At 40.3% G+C, this 24,711-nt stretch overlaps 1 protein-coding gene across 5 annotated transcripts in view; it reads left to right on the top strand.

Moving 5' to 3' along the window:
* The window catches only part of nck1 (NCK adaptor protein 1), a 56,772-nt gene that overhangs the window by 17,604 nt on the left and 14,457 nt on the right, over positions 1-24,711 (top strand). For 2 of the 5 annotated variants that reach the window (XM_012970335.3, XM_012970334.3), the window contains exons 2-4: positions 2,538-2,579; positions 5,456-5,496; positions 15,469-15,715. In XM_012970335.3, the coding sequence (XP_012825789.1) occupies positions 15,487-15,715 (229 nt within the window). In that variant the 5' untranslated portion in view covers positions 2,538-2,579; positions 5,456-5,496; positions 15,469-15,486. 5 annotated transcript variants of the gene reach the window in all.

Raw genomic sequence — 24,711 nt, 5'->3', positions numbered from 1 at the left:
GTGCAGGCCACGGATGATTATTATTTTCTGTATATACATAATTTTGGCTATGCACCCCGCAGAATATTGAGCCTTGGAGTACGGACACAATTTGGATTGATGAGATATATATATATATCTCGAGCCAAGGGTGGCACACCGCTTCAATCCTTGTCCCGGGTGCACGGTAAAAGAGTTTAAATGTTGAAAAAAAGACCAGCAACACCGGATCTATTGCAAACAATCAATTATATATTGAAAAATACATGAACAGTAATATATATATATTACTTTAAAAACACAGTTGTTTCTTGCCATTTAGAATTCTTTGTAAACATTACACCTTTCTTTAGAAAAAAATCTTTGTGTCAGTGTTGTGTTTTATTGATATCATATTGAGGCCTGATTTGCATTTATTTGGGGGTAATAGCAACTACCCACTTAAGATGCCTAGGAACAATTACATTTGTTAACAAAGCCCTAGTGGGAGGGGAGCTGTAATATGGAGCATGTCATATGTTAAACCTTGGATATGGACGCCATCAGCGTCTGTTGGGTGGGTTTTTTCTTATCCACCACAAAATTGCTTTCCGCCAGAAGCAGCCTGCTATTAATTAACTGCTGGAATAAGCTATTGAAAACAAGTTCTCCCTTTTTTCTGCTGGTTCAGAAGGTTAAACTTTTTATAAAAGCCTATGCACAGACCAAATTAGTACTGTTTATTTTGTCAGCATCCGTATTGGGGGTGTTGCTGGTTTCAGCCTAAATCTGCTAACACTTTCAATAATTTTTTTCCTGTTTATTAAAAAGGAAAAATACCCTCTGTATGAAACACACCAGTAATATAGCTTTTTGATCTTCCTGAAAAAAGAACAAGATGCAATTTTTCATATTCACTAATACACACACACACACACACACACATATATAAACAAAGGGTATCAGAATTGTTTACAGTTTTATAGCTTAGACACTATGAATACTTTATAGCTGAGTTTAGTGCTACATGTCCTCTATGGGTTTGATATGTAGCCTCTATACATTATCTCCTTAGCATCTCAATAGTATTGATGTAGCTATCCATCACAATTAAAGGTGAATTTTTTTTGTTAAGCCAACATTTAGGGTAATGTATAAATGCTGCAGTGAGGAGAAGGAATGCTCTGTGCATACAAATTGGCAAAGAAAATAAAAAATGAATAAGGCTGCACATATATTGCTGTTCCTCTGCACCTTCAGCAAAATGAAATCTCACAGTATGTGTGAATGCAGGGACTGTAATTGTTCAAGCCACAAAGTAAAGTTTTTTTTTTTTTTTTCTTTATCACTAAATAGCACCATTCTGTGGGACAGGCAAATGCATGAACTATTGGCAAAGTTTGCGTCTGCACCAAATCGCAATTTCCTCTTGGAAAGAAACGCAGAGTCAAAATATCAGGAATTGGCTGATTGTGTTTATGGCATATGAAAGTGATTTTCCTGTCCAATTACCGATAGGTGATAATTACAAGGGTGTACTATAACCAAGGTGATGGGGCCCTGCTTCTCAGAGACCACTCTTGCTGCCTTCGCATTTATCCAAGCAAAAGCTGCTAAAACGGCAAAAAAAGAACTGCCTGCCCTTCAGGTCTGTTTACCAAATAAAACACACACTCACTTTTTAAAAAAAAAAAAACAAAAAACGCAAATACTTTATTACCTATACCTGAGTAAAGAGCCCTAGAAGCTCTCTCTGTTTGTTTAAGATAGCAGCTGCAATTTTAGCTTGATCTCCAGTATCTTGCTGCAGCACTAGCCCTTGGTAGCTCAGATCACACATTCCTAAGGGAGGGGGGAATGGATTCTTATGGGAGGCGGGAGCAAGAGACAGCTGCGCAGACTCTGGCCCTGGGAATGAAGGATTTTTCTGAGAGAGGAAGTCAGATAGCCTAAGAACATGTTTACACAAAGGAGACAAGAAATCCTATGTTTCTTTTAATAGAGGACTCAGTGCAGCGTTTTTGTGAGTGCTTATGGCTGTATTTACATAGACCTTTCTGATAAAGCTTTACTTAGTTTTTACCTTTCTCCAGACATTAGAATTTTTGAACCATAATTAAAATTTTAGCGCACATAACTCAAATCGTGAAAAAAAAAATCAAATTCTAAAGTTGAAATATCACCCCCTAACAGTATGATGACTATTCATTGTCATCATGTGTTTTAAGGCATAAGTGAAAGTAAATACAAATTGACATTACTATTTACCATTTCTTTTGAATGCAGAAATCTCTCTCTGTCTCTCTCTCGCCCAGCTTGTTTAATATTTCCACTTTGGCTTCTTTGTACACAATTATTCTTGGGTCACATTTGCTAGTAAGCCAGTTAGCTCAGCAGACACAGCTTGCTCAGCTATTTTCCTGCTCACCGGTGTGCTTGCTTCTATGTGTATAGGCCTATAGAGAAAAATACACCTTATTTATCTTGCAGTCTTATGCAGCTCAAATAAAACTTGTATTTACAAACCCTTGCCTGCTATTTGTCTCCTATTCACACATTGTCATTTTGCTTATTTCTAGATGGATTTTCCTCCTATGAAGTAGTGAGCTGGATTGTATAAGGTATGAAGTGAACCCTTGTTTATGCATTTCTGTGTTTTCTCTGAAGAAAAGATGTTTGTGAGGGGACATAATTACTCTTTACAAGTACATAATAGGGCATTATAATCAGGTAGCAAGGGGTGTTTTTTTTTCCATAGAAAAGATCAAAGCACCAGAGACCACCCTTTTAGACTTGAGAAATACATGCAGCATAGGTGGCAGTGAGGTTGGGTAAATGCCCTGCTGGGTAATGTTGTGTTGTCAGATTGTATTAAAGGAGAAGGAAAGTTAAAAACGAAGTAAGCTTTATCAGAAAGGTCCTTGTAAATACAGCCATAAGCACTCAGAGAAACGCTGTACTGAGTTCTCTGTCAAAAGAAACAGGATTTGTTGTCTTTGTTTTGTTGTGCCAGAGTCTGCGCAGCTCTCCCCCCCTCTCTCAAGAATGCTAAGGACTCACCCCCTTTCCCCTTAGGAATGTGTGATCTGAGCCAATCAGCAGGAAGCTTCCTCATAGTCTTACAGACTGAGCATGTACAGGAGTCTTAGTCTTGGTGCAGGAGCATGGCATTATGGGAACTTTCTTTACAGAGCTCAGCATTTTTTTTTCTATGAGGCTTCTGATCATTTGAATGGGAGAAATATGGGGAGCCTTAAGAGCACTATTGAGAGAACTGAAGGTATGCCTGCAGCTTGAGATTAACTCTTTATTAGCCTTTCCTTCTCCTATAATGCCTTGATGGATGGCGTTTTGAACACGCATAGTAGACGATAGAATAAATATGCTTATACATATTACTTAGTTTCATTATCACAGTGATTATAATCCATTCAGCAGCAATGACTGTACATGGGCTGTTCTATGGGTAAATCTTGCAGCTGTATATAATAAATGAAAACCATGACAGTTATATATTTTGTTGGGGTTTTTTTGGCATTCACAGTCTTTGAGTAAGAAGTTTATTATCTGACACAGGTGCTAACAAGCTGCATTCGCAGACCCCATTTTTATTTGCACCTGCGTTTTGGTTTTTTTAACTTCTTCCAAGTGTTGGTAGGGGAAGTTCCTGTGGTTACGCAGCATTTTTCTTTCATTCTCGGTTTTACACTATAAGTTAAGAAAAGAAACCCTAGGCTTCAGGTTCTGACTTAAATTTAGGCTCCCACATTGATGCATGACTTTTTGATACATATATGTACCCGAGATTTACAGCATATGCTAAGATGAGGGTAAAGCCGTGTTTGTATAGAAGTGTGTTAAGGAAGCAGTGGGTAAAGAACATTGTATATATGTGTATACAGATCCGAACATACTTTCATACTTCCTGGTTACAGACATCCATGGTCACTATCCTTGTTTACGATAGGTTTGTCCTTTTACTTCCTGGTCACCAATTCCTAGGATCCTGCTTACTGCTGCAGAGGGTTTAACCTATTCATTGCCACAGATCACCTCTTTCCTCAATGCTCTCACCCTCAGGGTAACGAGTAGCTCAGTCAACTCAGACACATGGAAACCATGGCCTTATGGCAGCCCTCAATCTGTTTGATCCTAGAGCTTCACCTGCCTGTATTTAAATAAATAATTTTAATACACACACACTGTTCACACATTCTGCCTGCTTTTTTTTAACAGGCACCACATATATTTTTGGGAGTAGGGTGAGGCATTTTTACACTCATAGCACACACAAAGTTTGACTAGTATTAGTACAGGTATGGGATCCCTTATCCGGAAACCCGTTATCCAGAAAGTTCCGAATTACGGAAAGGCCATCTCCCATAGACTCCATTATAAGCAAATAATTCTAATTTTATAAATGATTTCCCTTTTCTCTCTAATAATAAAACAGTAATAAGGTATAATTAATCCTTATTTGAGGCAGAACAAGCCTATTATGTTCAATATTTATTCAATATTTAAATGATTTTTAGCAGTTATAGAGATCCAAATTACAATAAGATCCCTTATCCGGAAACCTCCTGGTCCCGTGCATTCTGGATAACAGGTCCCATACCTGTATTACCAATTTTTTTTACTGCACTAATCTAACTGCTTAATTACTTATTATTTCTTGCTGGCTATTTTACTGCATTTCTAGCAATTTACGGTTCTGCATTGCCATTAGTGGAAATAGAATTTTGCCCACTGATCTCACAGTGATATATGCTTTTTTAAATGGTTGTATTTGTTTTTTAGTGTGTGTGTTTCTTCTTTCTTGATTAAATATGCTTGGTGGACTGCAAAACAAATGTGTTTTATGTATTCATTTTGGGGTCTCTACATTTCATAGACTTAAATGGGTTATCCCATTTCTTTTGGGTATCAAACTGTCATAAGACCTCCGGTATTTATATTTATGATATTTTATTATGTCTGAGGAGTTGTGGGGAAATACAGTGTAAAATGTAAGCTCTGAGGCAATTTTCAGAAGACTCTAACTAAAGCCTAGATTTGTAGTGTGGTATAGAAGTAAACTTTTGCCAATTTAGAATTAACCGCTATTTGTATTTTCTTGCGTATGTTTTTCTGGGGCAAACGTAATAATAGCTAGGGCATTTACTAAGTTATAAATCTAAATGAAATAAATACAGATGCTAAAATACAAATGTATTGTTAATAAATAAGTATAATAAATAAGTATAAATCCATTTTTGCTAACAAAATAGTTTAGAAACTAGATTGTGTTGAAGTTAAGAGGTCATATGAAAAAACTCTAACTGAATAGGATTCCTCAATATCTGGCCACTGGTTCTTTATTTCAAGAGCTCTTAGCAGCACATAGGGCATTGTGTGATCTTCTGTCTTTCTAAAATATTGCAGAGGACATATGCTATATGTACAGTGCAACTAAGTAATAAATAAATAACAATGTATATAATTATTATTTATTTAGGTCAGCCAAACCCAAGTGTTGGAAGAGTTGATGTGGCAAAGGTAGGTAATGCTGTCAGTGTCATAAATAACACTGTGTTTTGTGTCCATTCCCTTTCAGTATTCAACAAAAGAAATGCCTGCACTAATGTTTAATGTTCCCTTTGTATGAATTAATAATAAAAATATACTATACTATACACCTAGCTACTCTGAAGGTGTTACTGACTTAACTTGAAGTTTTAATCTCTCCAAAGGTGATATTTTCTTAAGGTGGCCGTATACAGATCAAAGGGTCAAATACTGTACAAGGGACCATACGTTATAAGGCCACCTTTTTATTGTGCTCAACTGGAACACCAGAAAGTGAAGATGAGCTGTGACATATGTGTAAAGCCAGCTTTTTATTGTGCTTAACTGGAACACTAGGAAGAGAAGTGGAGCTGTGACACATATGTAAGGCCAGTTTTTTGCTGCACAGTCAGGTGACTTATGGCAGCTCCCCTACTGTTCCCATTGCTTGTTCTAAACACAACTTAACCACAACATATTAGGGTGTACTGGCTCTTGTACAGTAATGGTGTTAAAAGAATTGGTAGGGAACCTGGTACAGCTACTGCTGTAGATTCTATTGCCCAGAATCCAAAGGCATGTCTATGAATGTACCTATAATTTTAGAGCAGTAAATTACATACAGTATTAGGCAGCTTGATGCCACTGGAGCTTCTGTTGCCTGCTTTTGCTGGTTCTCAGGTTTATCATGTCTCAAGTGTTGAGAGGAGGACTGGTGGGTCTCTGTTGTGGAGAAGTAGGAGGGAGGTATGTACAAAGACAAAAGAAAGAGACGTTAACACAGCTCCCCTTGCCTCAAGCTTCCTCCTTCTCCAGAGCACGGCCAGAAGGCAGGAGCACTTTACTGTTCTGCTCATCCAAGAGAGCCCCTTTATTAGGATGCATAGGTAGGAAAATTTCATAGTTTATGTAGGATTAAAACGTATGTTATACAGGAAATATGGTAATTTTACCTTTTTAGCTATGCAAGCATTTTCACACATTTTCAGTGGCTGTTACATAGGGCTTAGAAGAGTTGTGGAGGATGCAGATATAATTTATTTTATATCTATGCAATGAGCGCCTACATCTAACTTGTGAGCTACAGACTTAGCACTATGCATGCAGGTGCTTACTAGTTTCAGATATAATGTGATGAATCAATGTACCGAAAATAGGTTAATACTTGGGCTTTGTAACATGATTCCAGTTTAACAGGTGTGATTTGTTAGGTGTGGTCCAAAACATGCAGTGGTCAGGCACACAGGTCATGTATGCTGAGCATCTCATTTTCTATAGTCCATTCACTTCTGCATTTGACTTGCATTGTTCTGCTCTTATATAAACACACCACAAGCTTTTCTTAAAATGCATAGTTGGCTGTGCCTTCAGGCATTATAGGTATATTAAAGCAATCTGTAAGGTTAGCCTTATCTGGTGAGTCTTGAATTAACTTCTTGCTTTCTAAACCTATACGCAGCTTTATGTGCCAAAATGTTGAACTCCACTTGTCCTGATTCTTGCCATTAGGGCTGTTACACTTTGCTTTGGAGCCCCGCACATTCTGACTGGCTGAAAAGTGCTGCTCACTGCCACTTACATTTCTTATTTATTTCAATGGTAAAAAGCCTGTTTAAACCTTGGCTCACTTTTCAGCCCTCATTCCATCACAACATAATTTTTTGGAATAAAACTGCTGGTGCTAGATATTTCAGGTGTTTCTCATTCATGTGTATAGGAGGCACAGGAGGTGGTTGGTGGTGTTTTTCAGCTGGCTGAGAAACACATATGCCCTGAGCCTTACAGATTTCTGTTATTGTTAAATGCATCTTTCATGTAACAGTAATTGCATTTTGGTGATTTTTTTAAATGATTGAACCCTGGGCATTTGACTATGATAAATAGGTAAGGCTTTGGTGAAGTAAGGCAGCTCTCAGGTTTCCCAGCTTTGTTTTCTGGACTGTGTTTCGCCAATTTGCCCAGGAACACCAAAAAGGCTGATAACAGATGTGGTGTTTTTCCCACCAGAATAAATATATATGCTGGTGCAGAAAACACCAATCTGTTGCTATCACATGGAGCAGATCTTGCCCCAAAACCAAATATGTATTTTCAGCCCAAAATCTCTCCCCTGTATGTATTGACAGGCAGAATCCAACAGCAGCGTATTGACATCTTTCTTTATTTGGTTGTGTGTTTAACAACTCTGCCATCTTTTTAGTGGAGCTGCAAATAATATTCATGAGCTGCCCCCACAAATGCTACCCCAATTACAGGCAGAGACTTGCAGATCTAAGCACATAGATTATAAACCAAACAAGAATCTGCATTTTTACACTCTTGGACCTGCTACCTGTTCAGACCCACAACAATTTTATCTGCAACCAGACCCACTGGCGCTCTTTACTTAAGCCAAGAGTGATGTTGTCATTGACCGGAAGTGAAATCAAACCTACACTCCTCCTTAATCACTTTTCTGTGGTGCTGTGGTTCCCTGGATGTCTTGGCTGGACATCACAATGTAGCAATCATTAAGAACAGAAACTAGGCCCCTCCTTAAAGGAGAAAGAAAGGTAAAAACTAAGTAAGCTTTATCAGAAAGGTCTATGTAAATACAGCCATAAGCACTCACAGAAACGCTGCACTGACTTCTCTGAAAAGAAGATTTCTTGTGTCTGTAATTCCTGTGCCAGAGACACGCAGCTTTCTGCTCTCTGCACTCTCTTGCTCCCCCCTCCCTCAAGAATGCTAAGAACTCACCCCCCTTCCTTAGGAATGTGGATCTGAGCCAATCAGCAGGAAGCTGACTCAGTCAACTAACTGAGCATGTTCACTTGGTCTGGGTGTCTGTGCAGGAGCGAGGCATTATGGGAACTTTCTTTACACAGCTCAGCGTTTTTTCTTCCTGTTTGGCTTCTGATCTTCTGAACAGGTGAAATATGGGGAGATTTAAGGGCACTATTGGGACAACTGAAGGTATGCCTGCAGCTTGAGATTAACTCTTTACTAGCCTTTCCTTCTCCTTTCAGGTGGCCTTACATGCAATGTTTTGTATAATAGTCCCTGCGTGTGGGAGACAAGGTGACCAGTATCGGCAAAGGCCTTGGATATCGGTCATCTTCTCAATCAGGCAGGACGGAAAATGTCCAAGCATTATGTTCTTTTTTTTTTTCTACCTGCATATCTGACGATTCAGCTCTGAACGGTACAAATGATCTTATTGTAATGTGTATGGCCACCATTAGTGCAATGTGGCTTGCCTGCTAATGCTGTGTCAGTTTTGTGGTCTCTGCTGGCCTTTGTATGAGAGTTTGAAAAGGCACAAAGCAGGACTGCTGAAACCCATAGCTTTAGGCTAGCGCCACATGGGGTGGTTCCTCACGCAGGCTGAGAATCTACCCCTACACTCAAAAAAGCTTATGGATGTGCCTTTACACGGAGCCACTAGGTCAGCCCAATTGCAGGCATATTGAGCGGAATTCAGTGTGAATCCACACTATCAGACTCAGGCACCTCACTAAGCTTTTTTGAGTGTAAGGTGGATCAGTAGGCATTCATATGGGAATTGTTTGCAATTGATTGTCATCATCAGATGATTATCTCTTGGAAATGCTGACTAGTGCGTTATGGAGTGCTAATTACTACCTGCAGGCAGTTCCCCTAGGAATGAGTGGGGGGGCAGTCCTTCTTGTTGGGCTGAATATAGTCGCTAATTTGGGAACTCGTAGCTTCACTTTTTTTTCCCAGGGATCCCTTGCTTTGATCTGTGCATTAGAGAGAACCATGCAGAATGTGGGTGATTGGTGCGGGTTATAGGGGATTTTTGTGATTGTGTTAGGCCTCATGTCGCTTTGGGCCAGACAGTGTTGCAAGAAACTAGAAGTCTTGCTTAGTGCATACGTTGGGAAAGTGGTTTAGTTGAATCCTGAAGACTAGTTCTACTTCCTTCTACATTCTTCTTAGAAACTTCTTAATGTTGCAATGTCAGGAAAGTTAAGGTAAAATTGTGCAGACATCATTTCTTTGCTCTTGCTGTGCAATAACACACAGGGTAGTATAGAACAGATAGGAGCTCAGAATCAAAGTATATCTGCAGTCAACACAATTATATATTTATAATGGTATCTCATATTTCAAGGCATGTGGCACATAAAGCAATACTGTCATGGGAAAACATGTTGTTTTATATATTTTTTTTTAAAAAAGCATCAGTTAATAGAGTTTCTCCAGTAGAATCCTGCATTGAAATCCGTTTTTCAAAAACACAGACAACATTTTTTATATTTAATTTTAAAATTTCACATGGGGCTAGCCATATTCTTCATTTCCCTGGGTGCCACAGCCATGTGACCTGTGCTCTGATAAACTTCAGTCACACTTTACTGCTGTACTGCAAGTTGGAGTGGTATTCCCCCCCCCCCCCCCCCCCCAAGCAGCCAATCAGCAGAACAATGGAAGGGAGCAAGATAGCAGCTCCCAGTAGGTATAAGAAATCCAAGTCCGGCTTGGGACTCCTCCAGTTACATGGAAGTAGGAGAAACATTAGGTTACCTGGGAACAGTTCTAATGTGTAGCGCTGGCTCCTTCTGAAAGCTCAGACTCAGGCACAATGCACTGAGATGGCGCCTACACACCAATATTACAGCTAATAAATATACATTTGTTGCTTAAAGAATAACATTTTAAATGGTAGAGTACATTATTTGCTACGTAAACAGTGTAATTTAGAAATAAAAAGTATACCATATAAATCATGACAGAATCCCTTTAAAGGAGAAGAAAAGGCAAAGTCACTTGGGGGTGCCAAAATGTTAGGCACCCCCAAGTGACTTAAATTGCCTACCTTCTACCCTGGACTGGTGCTGTTCTCTCCGAACAGGGGCACCAGTCCAAAATGCTAGGCACCCCCAAGTGACTTAAATCACCTACCTTTTACCCTGGACTGGTGCCCCTGTTCGGAGAGAACAGCACCAGTCCAAGGTAGAAGGTAGGCAATTTAAATCACTTGGGGGTGCCTAACATTTTGGCACCCCCAAGTGACTTTGCCCAGGGTAGCTGCAGCGCTTCCTCCTTCCTGTATCGCGTGCATGCGCAGTAGAGTGAATAGTGGAACTTTAACAGAGAAATCGGCTTTTCACTCTACTGCGCATGCATCTGTCGTGGGGTCCCGGCAAAATGAAGCAGGAAGGAGGAAGCGTTCGCTTGCAGGTACCCCGGGCTGGTGCTGTTTTCTCCTAACAGGAGCACCAGCCCGGGGTACAAGGTAAGCAATTAAAGTCACTTGGGGGTGCCTAACATTTATGCACCCCCAAGTGACTTAGCCTTTCCTTGTCCTTTAAAGGAAAACTCCACCCAAACACTTCAATTAACAAATATGCAGCCTTTTCATGATTTTAATGTAATAATATGGTTTGGAACAGTTTCTTAAGCCTGTCCTCCTGCTGATCTGGCTGACACTTTGAAACTCAAAAAAATCTAACATTAGTCGGCTGTTCTCAGCCTGCCTTTAGCCTGCTGTATCCAAATCCCACAATTCCCTGCACACGTGATGTCAGTATGGAAAAGAACATCACAATGCAATGCATTGTGGGTTATATAGGTCCTGCATGCTATCTGTAAGCTGTGGAGAAGTTGTTACAGTTTGTAACATCATTGTTTTAGTCCCTCCTCCCCTGCCAGGATTTAAATGATGCAGAAAGAGAAGAAGTGTTTTGCCACTGGATTTTAGCTACTTTTTTAAGGAACAGATTACAGTGATAGGTATATTAGGGGTGTCTGTGTTGTGTGGGGCTCTTTAACAGATTTCGGTTCTAGCCCATTGCCTGCCATCTGTCCTGTGTTCCACACATTATTAACCTTGCAGTTCTTACTAAGAAAAGCATGCAAACAACTTTTAATGTACCAAAACGGAGTCCATTTAAATTTTCTGGTTAATTCTGTATATTTCTGCCAGTCAGATTTAAATACACATGTGAATATTATTGAAAGTAAGTTTATATACAGAAAGCATAGCTCAGTAAGTATACTATTCCTGTCCTGCCTCCCTGTCCATGGGTCACATTAGTCTCTCTGTATATATACACATATATACACACAGTGGTGTGAAAAACTATTTGCCCCCTTCCTGATTTCTTATTCTTTTGCATGTTTGTCACACTTAAATGTTTCTGCTTATCAAAAACCGTTAACTATTAGTCAAAGATAACATAATTGAGCACAAAATGCAGTTTTTAAATAAAGGTTTACGTTATTAAGGGAGAAAAAAAACTCCAAATCTACATGGCCCTGTGTGAAAAAGTGATTGCCCCCCTTGTTAAAAAATAACTTAACTGTGGTTTATCACACCTGAGTTCAATTTCTGTAGTCACCCCCAGGCATGATTACTGCCACACCTGTTTCAATCAAGAAATCACTTAAATAGGAGCTACCTGACACAGAGAAGTAGACCAAAAGCACCTCAAAAGCTAGACATCATGCCAAGATCCAAAGAAATTCAGGAACAAATGAGAACAAAAGTAATTGAGATCTATCAGTCTGGTAAAGGTTATAAAGCCATTTCTAAAGCTTTGGGACTCCAGCGAACCACAGTGAGAGCCATTATCCACAAATGGCAAAAACATGGAACAGTGGTAAACCTTCCCAGGAGTGGCCGGCTGACCAAAATTACCCCAAGAGCGCAGAGACAACTCATCCGAGAGGCCACAAAAGACCCCAGGACAACATCTAAAGAACTGCAGGCCTCACTTGCCTCAATTAAGGTCAGTGTTCACGACTCCACCATAAGAAAGAGACTGGGCAAAAACGGCCTGCAAGGCAGATTTCCAAGGCGCAAACCACTTTTAAGCAAAAAGAACATTAAGGCTCGTCTCAATTTTGCTAAAAAACATCTCAATGATTGCCAAGACTTTTGGGAAAATACCTTGTGGACCAACGAGACAAAAGTTGAACTTTTTGGAAGGTGCGTGTCCCGTTACACCCCTGGCATAAAAGTAACACAGCATTTCAGAAAAAGAACATCATACCAACAGTAAAATATGGTGGTGGTAGTGTGATGGTCTGGGGTTGTTTTGCTGCTTCAGGACCTGGAAGGCTTGCTGTGATAGATGGAACCATGAATTCTACTGTCTACCAAAAAATCCTGAAGGAGAATGTCCGGCCATCTGTTCGTCAACTCAAGCTGAAGCGATCTTGGGTGCTGCAGCAGGACAATGACCCAAAACACACCAGCAAATCCACCTCTGAATGGCTGAAGAAAAACAAAATGAAGACTTTGGAGTGGCCTAGTCAAAGTCCTGACCTGAATCCTATTGAGATGTTGTGGCATGACCTTAAAAAGGCGGTTCATGCTAGAAAACCCTCAAATAAAGCTGAATTACAACAATTCTGCAAAGATGAGTGGGCCAAAATTCCTCCAGAGCGCTGTAAAAGACTCGTTGCAAGTTATCGCAAACGCTTGATTGCAGTTATTGCTGCTAAGGGTGGCCCAACCAGTTATTAGGTTCAGGGGACAATTACTTTTTCACACAGGGCCATGTAGGTTTGGATTTTTTTTCTCCCTAAATAATAAAAACCCTCATTTAAAAACTGCATTTTGTGTTTACTTGTGTTATCTTTGACTAATAGTTAAATGTGTTTGATGATCAGAAACATTTTGTGTGACAAACATGCAAAAGAATAAGAAATCAGGAAGGGGGCAAATAGTTTTTCACACCACTATACATATATACATACATACATATACATACATACATATATACATATATATATATATATATAATATATATACACACACACACACACACACACATAGTTACATAGTTACATAGTTACATCGGGTTGAAAAAAGACCAGTGTCCATCAAGTTCAACCCATCCAAGTAAACCCAGCACACTTAACCCACACCTACCAATCTATACACTCACATACATACACTATATATACAACCACTAGTACTAACTGTAGATATTAGTATCACAATAGCCTTGGATATTCTGATTGATCAAGAACTCATCCAGGCCCCTCTTAAAGGCATTGACAGAATCTGCCATTATCACATCACTAGGAAGGGCATTCCCCAACCTCACCGTGAAAAACCACCTACGCTGCTTCAAATGGAAGCTCCTTTCCTCTAATCTAAAGGGGTGACCTCTGGTGCGCTGATTGTTTTTATGGGAAAAAAGAACATCCCCCAACTGACTATAATCCCCTCTAATGTACTTGTACAGAGTAATCATGTCCCCTCGCAAGCGCCTCTTTTCCAGAGAAAACAACCCCAACCTTGACAGTCTCACCTCATAGTTTAAATCTTCCATCCCCTTAACCAGTTTAGTTGCACGTCTCTGCACTTTCTCCAGCTCATTAATATCCTTCTTAAGGACTGGAGCCCAAAACTGCACTGCAAACTCAAGATGAGGCCTTACCAGGGACCTATAAAGGGGCAAAATTATGTTCTCATCCCTTGAGTCAATGCCCTTTTTTATACAAGACAGCACTTTATTTGCTTTAGTAGCCACAAAATGACACTGCCTGGCATTAGACAACTTGTTATCAACAAAAACCCCTAGATCCTTCTCCATTAAGGAAACCCCCAACACACTACCATTCAGTAGATAGTTTGCGTTTATATTATTTCTACCAAAGTGCATAACTTTGCACTTATCAACATTGAACCTCATTTTTCAGTTTGCTGCCCAGTTATCTAATTTTGTCAAATCGCTCTGCAAAGCGGCACATCCTGCATGGAACTTATAGTTTTGCACAATTTAGTGTCATCAGCAAAAATAGAAACAGCACTGTCTATGCCCACCTCCAGGTCATTAATAAACAAGTTAAAAAGCACGCACGCACACACACACACACACACTCTATTACCTTACATAGGATAGCAGGGTCATTGCTAGCGGTTAGTACTTGGTACAGTAAAGGGAATGTTGTTTTTTGAAAAAAGGCATTTGTGTTCAGGTTGCTACAGAACAGAACACTGATTTATTTTACCAGCTGTTAAATGCAGCCTTGATGTTGGACTTCTGACTTGTTTTTTCCCCTAATAATTCCAGCTGCCTTGGAGCAACAATACGTTTCTAAGAACAACTGTATTAGCTTCCCTCTCGGTCCCATCCCCACCCACCAGTATTTGTCTGGGTCACTGGGGAAATGCTGAGCCAAAGACTAGCGCGGCTAATTGGCTGATAGCTTGCATATTCTCTAGTTAAGTTTTTTTCCAGTAAACATTCTCAGGACTTCATCTGAGTTATAATTGCATTAACCTTGATCCATTACTTTTATATATTAAGATACAGTAACGGGCAGCATATTTTTTTTTGGGGGGGGGGGGGCAAATAAAGGGCCACATCCGTGTGTTTGTTTCTGGCTGAGTGCTCTCCCAAAGCTGCACCACATCCAGAGTGTAACCAATTGTCAGCGCACCTTTGGCTGAATTGTTATTGCTTTGTTAGGTTAAGGACACTGTGCTGCCACCACTTGGGGACAGTGCTAAGCTGGAAGTGCTGCAGAAAGGACTGTGCTGGAACTGTGATGGGATTTAGAAAATTGTACTAAAACGTTATTTATTTATTTCCATTTTATTTTAAGGTGCTTTGATTCTTTTAAAGCAAAATTGCCAATGACCTTTTAAATACATTATAAATTCAGAGAAATGTAGTGCTGTGAACTAATTTTATTAAAGAGAACCTACCAGAGAAATTCTGATTCCCCTGCTATTGGTGAAGGCAAATTAAGCCCACACCTTTGATTGGTGCGCTACACACTGAGCTCACACTCCCGTCGTGGGCAGCTATGCTAGGGCACAGGTATGTGATAATGAACGAGTGCCCTGGTGAGTGCCTAAAATCCCTTTGCTGTTAGAGCCAGCTGCACTTGCCTTTTCCCTGAAACCTATGATGCCACCTAAGCTCATCCACCAAGAGATCAGTTTAGATCACTCTGCACTATGTAGTCACTGCTTTCTCTTTTACTGTTCTGCAGGATCAACACTATTAGAAGATGACAACGGAAGAGGTGATTGTAGTGGCCAAGTTTGATTATGTGGCTCAGCAGGATCAAGAATTAGACATAAAGAAGAATGAGCGTCTTTGGCTTCTGGATGACTCAAAATCCTGGTGGCGCGTCCGCAACTCTATGAACAAAACAGGATTTGTGCCTTCAAACTATGTGGAAAGGAAAAACAGTGCACGGAAAGCCTCCATTGTTAAAAATCTGAAGGACACTTTGGGTAAGTTGTCAAACTTCAAATCTAGAAATGACATGATGTGTGTGTTACGGAAATGAAAGAAACCTTTTATCATTGTTGTTATGAACACATATTCTGCTGAATTGTACTATAACTGGGTATATACATTAAATATACAAGAATATGTACTAATACATGGACTAATATGAACTTATACAACTAATAACCAGAAAGGTTATAGGTTAATAAATTAGAGGGACCCTTCTAAAAGACATTACAATCTAATAAAAAGTGGTAAATATGCATGGTGTGTTTAAATATTGAATCTAGGGATGGACTTAATCCACAATTTTAGAAATACTTCATAAAAGATTGTCCGAATACTAACCCTAATTTGTATATGCAAATCAGCAAAATCCCCTCTTCCCCCTCAAATATGTATGTGGTTTAAAGGTGCACGATATATTCAACGTTTGGCGTGCACCAATGATTTGGTCAAGTTCTTCACATGGTAAGTGGTTTTTTCTTGAAGATGGCATCTCCATGAGAAATAAGGTGCAGCATGAGAAAAAATATAGATATTCTTGATAAAACTTGTGTAATGTGAAAGTAGTTTTATGGTTGACAAGAATGTGGCAGAAGTATATTCCATTTTTCCAGGTCCTGGAATAAATGGTTAGAATAAAGCTGTGCATTTGTGTGTATTTGTATATACTGGTAGATAAATAGATGTTTGAGCATGCTTTGAGCTTTCTCACAGCATGTTGAAAAGTCAGACCAGGAGTTAATTGTAAGGGATTAAATGAGTACATATACAGTGTTCTCACGGGTTCAATGTCAAGTTATGAGACAGAATAGAGTTATGAAGCAAAGGGGACACGTACCCATAGAAATGCATAGTACAGGTATGGTATCTGTTATCCGGAAATCAATTATCCATAAAGCTCAGAATTTCATGAAGGCCATCTTACATAGACTCTATTTTAATCAAATAATTCTAATTAATAAGACGATAATATTAAAACAGTACCTTGTACTTAATCCCAGCTAAGATTCAATTCATTCTTATTGCAGGCAAAGCAATCCTATTGGGTTTATTTAATGTTTATATGAGTTTTAGTAGACATTAGGTATGGTGATGCAAATTATGAAAACATTTTCCGTTATCTGGAAAATCCCAGGTTTATCTGGATAGCTAGTCCCATATCTGTATATTTATTTTGCTTTCATATGCTCTTCCTTAGCAAGCACTGCCAGAGAGCTTGGGCACTAGATGTGATACAGCCAAACATGGTGGCCTTCACCGCTACTAAGCTGCTCTAAAGTCTCCAAAGAGCTATGGTGTAAGGGTATATGACGCCCCTGGTTCGAGAGGGGGGCAGGAAGTCCTCTCTCAAACTGGGTGGACTGGTTGTAAATGGCTAGGGCTCAACTAGTGGCACAACTAAATATAGAGAGCTATCCCTTGCTTTGGAGGCAGATAGAAAAAATAAAAAGTGGAAGAATGTAGCCTTATCGGTCAAAACAGTAAATGTATAGATTTACTGCATAATAGTTTCATATAAGTTCTGATTTATGTACCTGTAGATAAAAAGAAGGTGAGGGCATTCATTGAGATGAAAAGAAAAGGCTTAATTTTTTAAGTTTGATTTGTGAAGTTTGGGAATTCTACTCTTGAAGCCATTGTACTGGCATATACATTAGATAGCTTCAAGAAAGGATTGGTGGGTGCCTTTTATTGGCAAATAAGAAAATAAAGTTATTGAAATGAACTCTTAGTACAAAATTGACTGGTCTTATTTCCCTCTCGGAGTCAGGAGGGGATTTGTCTCCCTTAATGAAACAAATTAAAGAGCCTTCAGATGGAGTTATTTTATGTATCTGGATATAAAGCAGCTATGCAGGTTTCATCAGGACAAAAGGCTTGAACTAAATGAACATGTACCCTTTTTCAACCTCAACTACAGCTTACTCTGTTAGCATGCATTTTTGACTGAAAACCAGCGGTACCACCAGTGGCAAACTTCTTTCCATAATACAGCTCAGTTAGTTTATTAGTAATTTCTCATACATTGATCTCAGTGTTTTATGTTTTTTAAATTCTAACAGCATGTTACACATCTCCCTGTTTTCTGCTTACAAAACCACATGAAACAGGAAAAAGACTGGTGTAATAACTAACGCAATCTGTTCTAAGAAGAGAAGGCAGAGGATATTTTTGCATAGTTGGTAGTCTTTTTCAGCCTCGGGAAGTAAGGAAGCCTGTGCCCCATTTCAACATGGCACAATCTGCTAGGAACTTGCATGTTCTCTTGTCTGTGTGTGTTTTAGGGTTATGGGCCCTTACATTGCCCCACTTGGGTAGGAACTGATGGAAAGTACTATGTAGCTTGCCAGTGATATATAATTCAATTAAAATAAGCTGTTTCCATTCAAGGTAGGGATTGTTCATGAGTTTGACATTGAAAAGCAGGCCTTGCTCAGTTAGCTGCCTGCAGGCCATGGGCAGAATGAGGCTACATGTTTACACATGCCAGACCGGAGGAGCAGGCCTACCTGCAGGTCACCGGCTACTAACCTCTCTTTTTTCACTCTTTCCAGTTTTGTCTTGCTCGCGGGCAGTTGCCATAGAAAAATGCAGTCCAGCCTAATGGTTTTTAATTTTTAAAGGCTAACCTGGGCACTGGGGAGATATTTAACTAAACTGGCATGTGATTAATTCCCTGTAGTGATTCTGCTCCATTAACTTAACCCTTACTTTCAGCTCAGTTTGTCATCTGATCTACCACACAATTCTCTCTTGCTGTAGATTAATGTTTGTCATTTAGCTAAGGGAGTTTGTTCAGGAGTTAATGCTTTGTTAAGCCAAACAAGCCTTCTATATAGTGATTGGATGGCCCTGTTTCGTTATATTCCTTGGTAGGATTTACTTTTCAGAGCAAGGAATGGCTTCCTGCACAAATCATAGACATTAGCCGGGTGCTAACCAAAAAATACAAAGCACATATATAGAGAGCACTCACGGCAGTAAATATAGAATCACCGCATCTATGCGTTTCGATCCCCACAGGATCGTCATCAAGATGGTCCTGATGACGATCCTGTGGGGATCGAAACGCGTAGATGCGGTGATTGAATAAAATAATAAAGGACATGCCAACCCCAAAAATAATTTTTTTCCTAATAAAAGAAAACATTATTCTAAGAAACTTTGCGATGTATATTCAATACAAATTTGTAATGGTTTTGAGTTATTTGTATATATAACTGCTATTAAAAGCAGTGTTTGTCCTGTTCTATTCTCTGCCCTGGTGGCTCTGGCTATTGAAACAGTGTAACACAAGCAGCAGACTGACAGACCTGTCTTGCTGGGGAAGGTTGGCGTTTGAAACATAGTTTAAAAAGAAACAAGAAGTTCAGCAAATGCAGCTTTCAATAGCAATTATATTTACAAATAACGTGTAAAGCGCTACAATTTTGTAACAAATTCATACTGGAAAGTTGCTTATGATTATGTTTTCTTTTATTAGGCAAAAGATTATTTTTGGGTTTAACATGTCTAGGAACTCTACCGCCCCAGTAGCATCAAGCACAACCCCTCCCAAGTCGGCCCACTACTTGGTGTGTAAAAGCACAGCAGTGCAGTGTGGTAGCCTCGTCCAACCATATTTTCCGCCTGTGGATAAACGCAGGCCAAGCATCCACTGCTGCACTTGAACTAGCGCTCTTTGGTGTTTTTCTACCCAGAGCCACTGTGTTGATCCCAGTGCAGACACACGGAGCGGTTTTTAGCTCCGAAGCTTGTAAGTATCTATATTGAAGTTGAAATCCGCTGTGTTAACACAATGGCTTCAGGTGCAGACATAGAAGAGTGCTGATTCGAGCATAGGGGTGGATTCTCTGCCTGTGGTTATCCACAGGCCGAAAATCTGCCACATGCGGCATAAGCCTTAGAGATGTCAAGCAGATTCTGGGACCAGAAGTATGCATAAGTGGTGGATCGAGAGCACTTATCAGGCTAATGCCAGCTATTTTTAACCTGAAAGGTAATGAGAAAAAGGTTCCTTCCATTTAACATCAACATTTTACATTAGTTTTGCATGTTTTAGGTAAAATGTTTGCTATATGTCCCCATTAAAGAATTAGTACTTATGTTTTTAGTGCATAGTTTTTAGTTTTTCTTTGAAAGCAACAACTTGCTTTATGGCAGTGCGGGGCTGGTATGGTTTATTTTCCTTCTGCATCCATGCTGAGTCTTTGTTTTGTTGTTTCTTTTTAAGTTCCTCCCCTATTGGTTTTCTGGGTAAAATATCTTGCTGCAATTTCAAGTATTGATTTTTTTAAATTCCTGTAAAGCAACTTCCCCCTCGCCAATCTGCTGTCATCTTCTCCTGTGTCTGCACGAAGACTGAGACACAATCCCTCTGCTCATATCCACTCGTGTGTGCCTCTGCACTTACATTTACATGCTCTATAGCCAAGTTCTAATGGGGGGGGGGGGTGCACGGATTTATATGCTCTATGGCCGAGTTCTAATGGGGGGTGCAAGGATTTACATGCTCTATAGCAGAGTTATAATGCTATAATTTCCCTTAGCTACCCTAGGGATTGCTGCATGTAAAACACTGTACAGATAGCTATGCATTGTAATCACAGAAGAAGGCATTTTCCCACCATAACTCACCATAAGTGTTTTACATGAGACTATCCCTAATTTAGGGCCATGACAAACGGCGAGATTAGTCACGTCGCAACAAATATACGTTGTCGCAGGCGACTAATCTCCCTGCAATGCCATTCCACCTGCTAGAATGTAAATCGCCGGTGGGATGGCATACGCGGCGCTGCGATTTGCTGAAGTTTCCTCTCAAGGCAACTTCGCCAAATCGCGGCGCCGCGTATGCCATCCCACCGAAGACTTACAGTCTAGCCGGTGGGATGGCATTGCAGGGAGATTAGTCGCAGCTCCGACAACGGAGATTTGAATCTTCCTGTGTGCCATGGCCCTTAAGGGACAGATGCTTTCAGGAGATATGTTGCCTGCGGGCAGCACAAACTCCCCTTGGTAGTCAAATGTCTTTTGTGTGCCATTTCTATAAAGGTGCTTAAAGGCCTCCTCGACCATGTTATCCCGCAGCTTATTATCCCATGAACTGGGCCTTCCCTATGGCCTGACTGACCAATATGTGGCCAGGTAACTATTGGGCAGTGTAAAAAAATTCCTGTTCGTTTTGGGCCACATAGGCGTATGGATGTGGTCCTCTCTTGACTTGTCTGCTTAGGTTCATGTTAGGATCAAAACATTGGACCAGGGGCCTAAATTCAGCAGGTATTTGCTCATAAACTATTTGTACTGTGTGCAGAAGAACTTATTCCCATATATTTTGATAAACATTTATAGCAAGTCCCTGTATTTCCCTTTACAAGTTAGAATATTCCAGAGAGTGGCTGTTCTGTAGCAATCATACAAATCAATAAACGCCTTCTTTCTCTATATAAATATATGTTCCACTTTTTGTGTCTCCTGTCTTCTTTTATTGTGACCTAGTGTCCCTTGTTATAGACCAGAGTTAACTCTGTGGCTGGAGTGAAAGTAGGAGCTGTGCCCTGCCTGTGGGAAGCTGTGTGGCAGCTGTAGGGTTAAGAGAGGGAAGGAATGGACAAAGAGGAGGGAGAGCCTGTTTCCTTTGGGAGGGCGAGCGCACACGTGACTGCTATTATTCACGTCTCCACGCCCAGTGCCAGGAAGTTTTAGCCTGGGATAGAGAAAGGGAAATTATTGTGGGAGAGGAATCGCTCCGCTGGAAGAATGGATCTGCCAAATCTCTTCAAACACTGGTTCAGTAAGTGCTTGTCCGGCCTGTTTGGGCTCCTGGTGCCACATTTTGCCACAATGCTGAACTTTAGGGCTTTTCCCTTGTCCGTGGGCTTTGTAAATTATCCCCTTTTGTACTTTCTTGTGTGTAAGAGCCTGTGCCTGGCAGTACCCCTCCCCCCTCCTTCGGCCCTTTGTGCAAGATGTCACAAGTCGGGTGACATGCGTGTGTGTGTCTGTTTGTGTGTGTCTGTGTGTAAAATTAGACTTGAAAGCAGAAGGGCTTTTAAGGATCTGCATCCAATTTTTTTTTGAATGCCTGGATTATTTAACCCTTTTGTGAATCACCTACGGTCTGTTTTATTGTTCAACTGCCTTTCATTCAGCTTAAACTTTTCAGATGCAGTCAGATGCATTGTGTGTTTTTACCCACAATGTGTTTTTTTTTTTTTTTAAATAACTCCAGTGTAATTGCACGTGTATGCTATGTTGCATCCACCAATACAGAAACAAATTAGCTTCTCTTCTACAGCAAGTGACACAAGGGAAAAGCTGGATTTAGCAGTAGGCCAGGGTTCCCTTGCGTCAGTGCGTGCAACTGCGCATAATGCAGGCTGAAAGGGACATGCATGGGCACAAGTACCTTTCTGAATAGCATTAGTGTGTGCCGCCTACAATACAGGTTTTATGTGCTGCCTTCCTATTCCCATAACCTCTCAGTCTGTGAGACCTGCCTGACTAGGATGTAGTGCCATAAAGCCATGGGCGCTGGGACTGGTGCAGCCACATAAGCATTCCTTGGCTGCAGGAGCTATGGCCTCTGGCAATGATGCTTTAGTAAGAAGCTTCCTTCAGTTTAGATTTAATTTACATTTTCAGTAGGCTTGCTGTGCAGTGTAAACATGTAGAGCCAAAATAAATTTGGAATTTTTAGGTACAACAACATTTTTAGCAGAATTTTTTTTTGGTTTTTTTTTTTTGCAAATACTTTTGAATTAGTAGAGCAGCTAAGAGACTTCACCCAGATATCCTCCATGTATCTGCATCCTGAAAGTGAGGTGTTTAATGCATCCATGGAAATCTGTATTTACAAGGGTTTTTTTCCTTAGATTTCAGGCATTGACATGAATTGTATACAAAGTACTTCAAATGTATCAATAAAGTCTTCTCTATCTTTGCCTTGAGTGATGGCTCACTTTGCTACATATGTGAAATTTGTTATGACTTTTTGTTTTTGTTTAATAGCTGTGGTAAGGTAGCCTTTGGTGTCCATTGCATAACTATAGGGAGGGCAGATTGTGGGTGGGGGGTTGTGGCGGTGTAAAAGCTAAGGATCTACCTTCTGTGGATTTTCTAAGGTTAAGGGGGGGGCCTGGGAAAATATCTCACCCCCCACCCCCCAGTTGGTATGCACTCAGGGCTGGAACTAGGGGTAAGCTGGTGAGGCACAGACCTTACATCTAGTGGGGGGGGGGGGGGGCAATTGGCAGGAGAGAGAGATAGCCAGGGGCTTTGTGGACCAGGGCAACAAGATCTGGGGGCATACATACCAAGAGGGGGAGGGGTGGTGCGGACAGCGTGGTGGCGGGAGTGGCAAGCAGGTGGGCAGGGTGCCGGGTCATGCATTATTGTTAAAAAGTCCCTTCGCAATTTTTTATTTTTCACAGATTTGTATGCCGGATTTTTTTGCCATCTGTATTTTTCAGTTTGACTTAAATGGATTATTCCAGGTCTGAGGAAATATAAAACAATGACAAAATGATAGCAGTGTTCTGATTGCAAGAACAAAATAACATATCTTTTAGAAATACTGCAAACATTTATTTTTAATGGATAGATTTGTATGGCTGACATAAGAAATTACAAAGATTTGTAAATAAGCTGTTCATTTTTTAGTGCCTGTTACTCAGCTATATGAATAGGCCAATAAACTAGTTTTCATTTTGTCAGCTTTCCTGTTTTGTAGACTTTGAGAGTTATTACCCTATTACTTACAGGTGTGTGTACCTGACAACTGTGTGGGAACCTGGCTGAGAGCCTCTTTAAAGACATGTTATCTTCATTCTCTAGGGAACTATGGCTTAGTCTTTTATAGGCCTTGGGGAGGGAAGGAAAACTGTCCCATCTGTATCATTTGACTTACTAAAGTGGCCGTACATAGGCTCTTCCAGACCAAGTCAACATTTTATTGGCCCATGTATGGTGCTTGTCAATAGGCCTGCCCAAATGATATCTGTGCAAAACCTAGCCAGATATAGGTAGGCGAGCCTTGATGTTTTCCTCCTGACTTATTGCTGTAGATGCCATATGATTCAATTATAGGCTCAATGGCCAAACTATCGGATCATTCTGATTTGGCCCACTGATTGGGTGGCCACACTGACCTCACCAAATGAATGGATCTATCAGCATATGGATAGCAATTTGCAGGCACTCGATGGGTGCAGGGGCTTGTGAGACGGGGGAGTCATCAGCCTGACTCCTGTCACACCAAGGACTCCGTTTAGGCAGAGCAGACATTTGTATATCATAAATGTGTTTGTTTACCAGCTGTTTCTGGCTGCTCCAACTGTGAGCCTCTATTGTAACACATTATTATGTACCAAGTCATTATTTAGGACTGTTTTCTAAGAAGAAGAATAGAAATGATGTATTATTTATAGTTGATAAACAGCAAATGAGGCCTTATGATGCTGCAGATCACAGTGAGAAACATGTGCCACTACCACCCAATGTTCTGGGTGCCTTCAGTGGTGGCCTAGTCATCAGTAGTATGCTGCCAGCATGGGTGCTCAAATTAAAGCCTTAGTCTAGAATGATATGTGCCTCGGTGGAGTTGCTAGCCACAATTGGTCTTAAAGGGATACCTGAGATATAAGAGTCTTATTTAGTAGGGATTGGCCACCAGCTTCTGTCATGTTGCTGGATTGGGCTGACAGTTATGACGTTACAGACTAGGAATGTTTTAAATTCAAAAATTCTGCTTCAGCTAGAGTTGGGTTGCTTGTTACCTGTTTATTAAATTGTAAGTTGTTTCCCCCAGTGGCTTGAATCCCTTCTGGGAGAAGTTTAGAGATTACTTAGACACACAAGACTTTGGCAATCGGCAGCAGACAGGAAATAAAGTGTAATGTTGGGAGAATCACTCAAATTCTCGGCAATAACCAGGGGCGCAGAAAAGGGAAACTCTGTAATTTACTCCTTTTTTTTCACATTTAAGACC

The sequence above is a fragment of the Xenopus tropicalis genome, chromosome 5 (assembly GCF_000004195.4).
Source record: "Xenopus tropicalis strain Nigerian chromosome 5, UCB_Xtro_10.0, whole genome shotgun sequence".
Lineage (NCBI taxonomy): Eukaryota > Metazoa > Chordata > Amphibia > Anura > Pipidae > Xenopus > Xenopus tropicalis.
The sequence above is the reverse complement of the archived record's forward strand: the minus strand, read 5'-3'. Positions and strand labels throughout refer to the sequence as shown.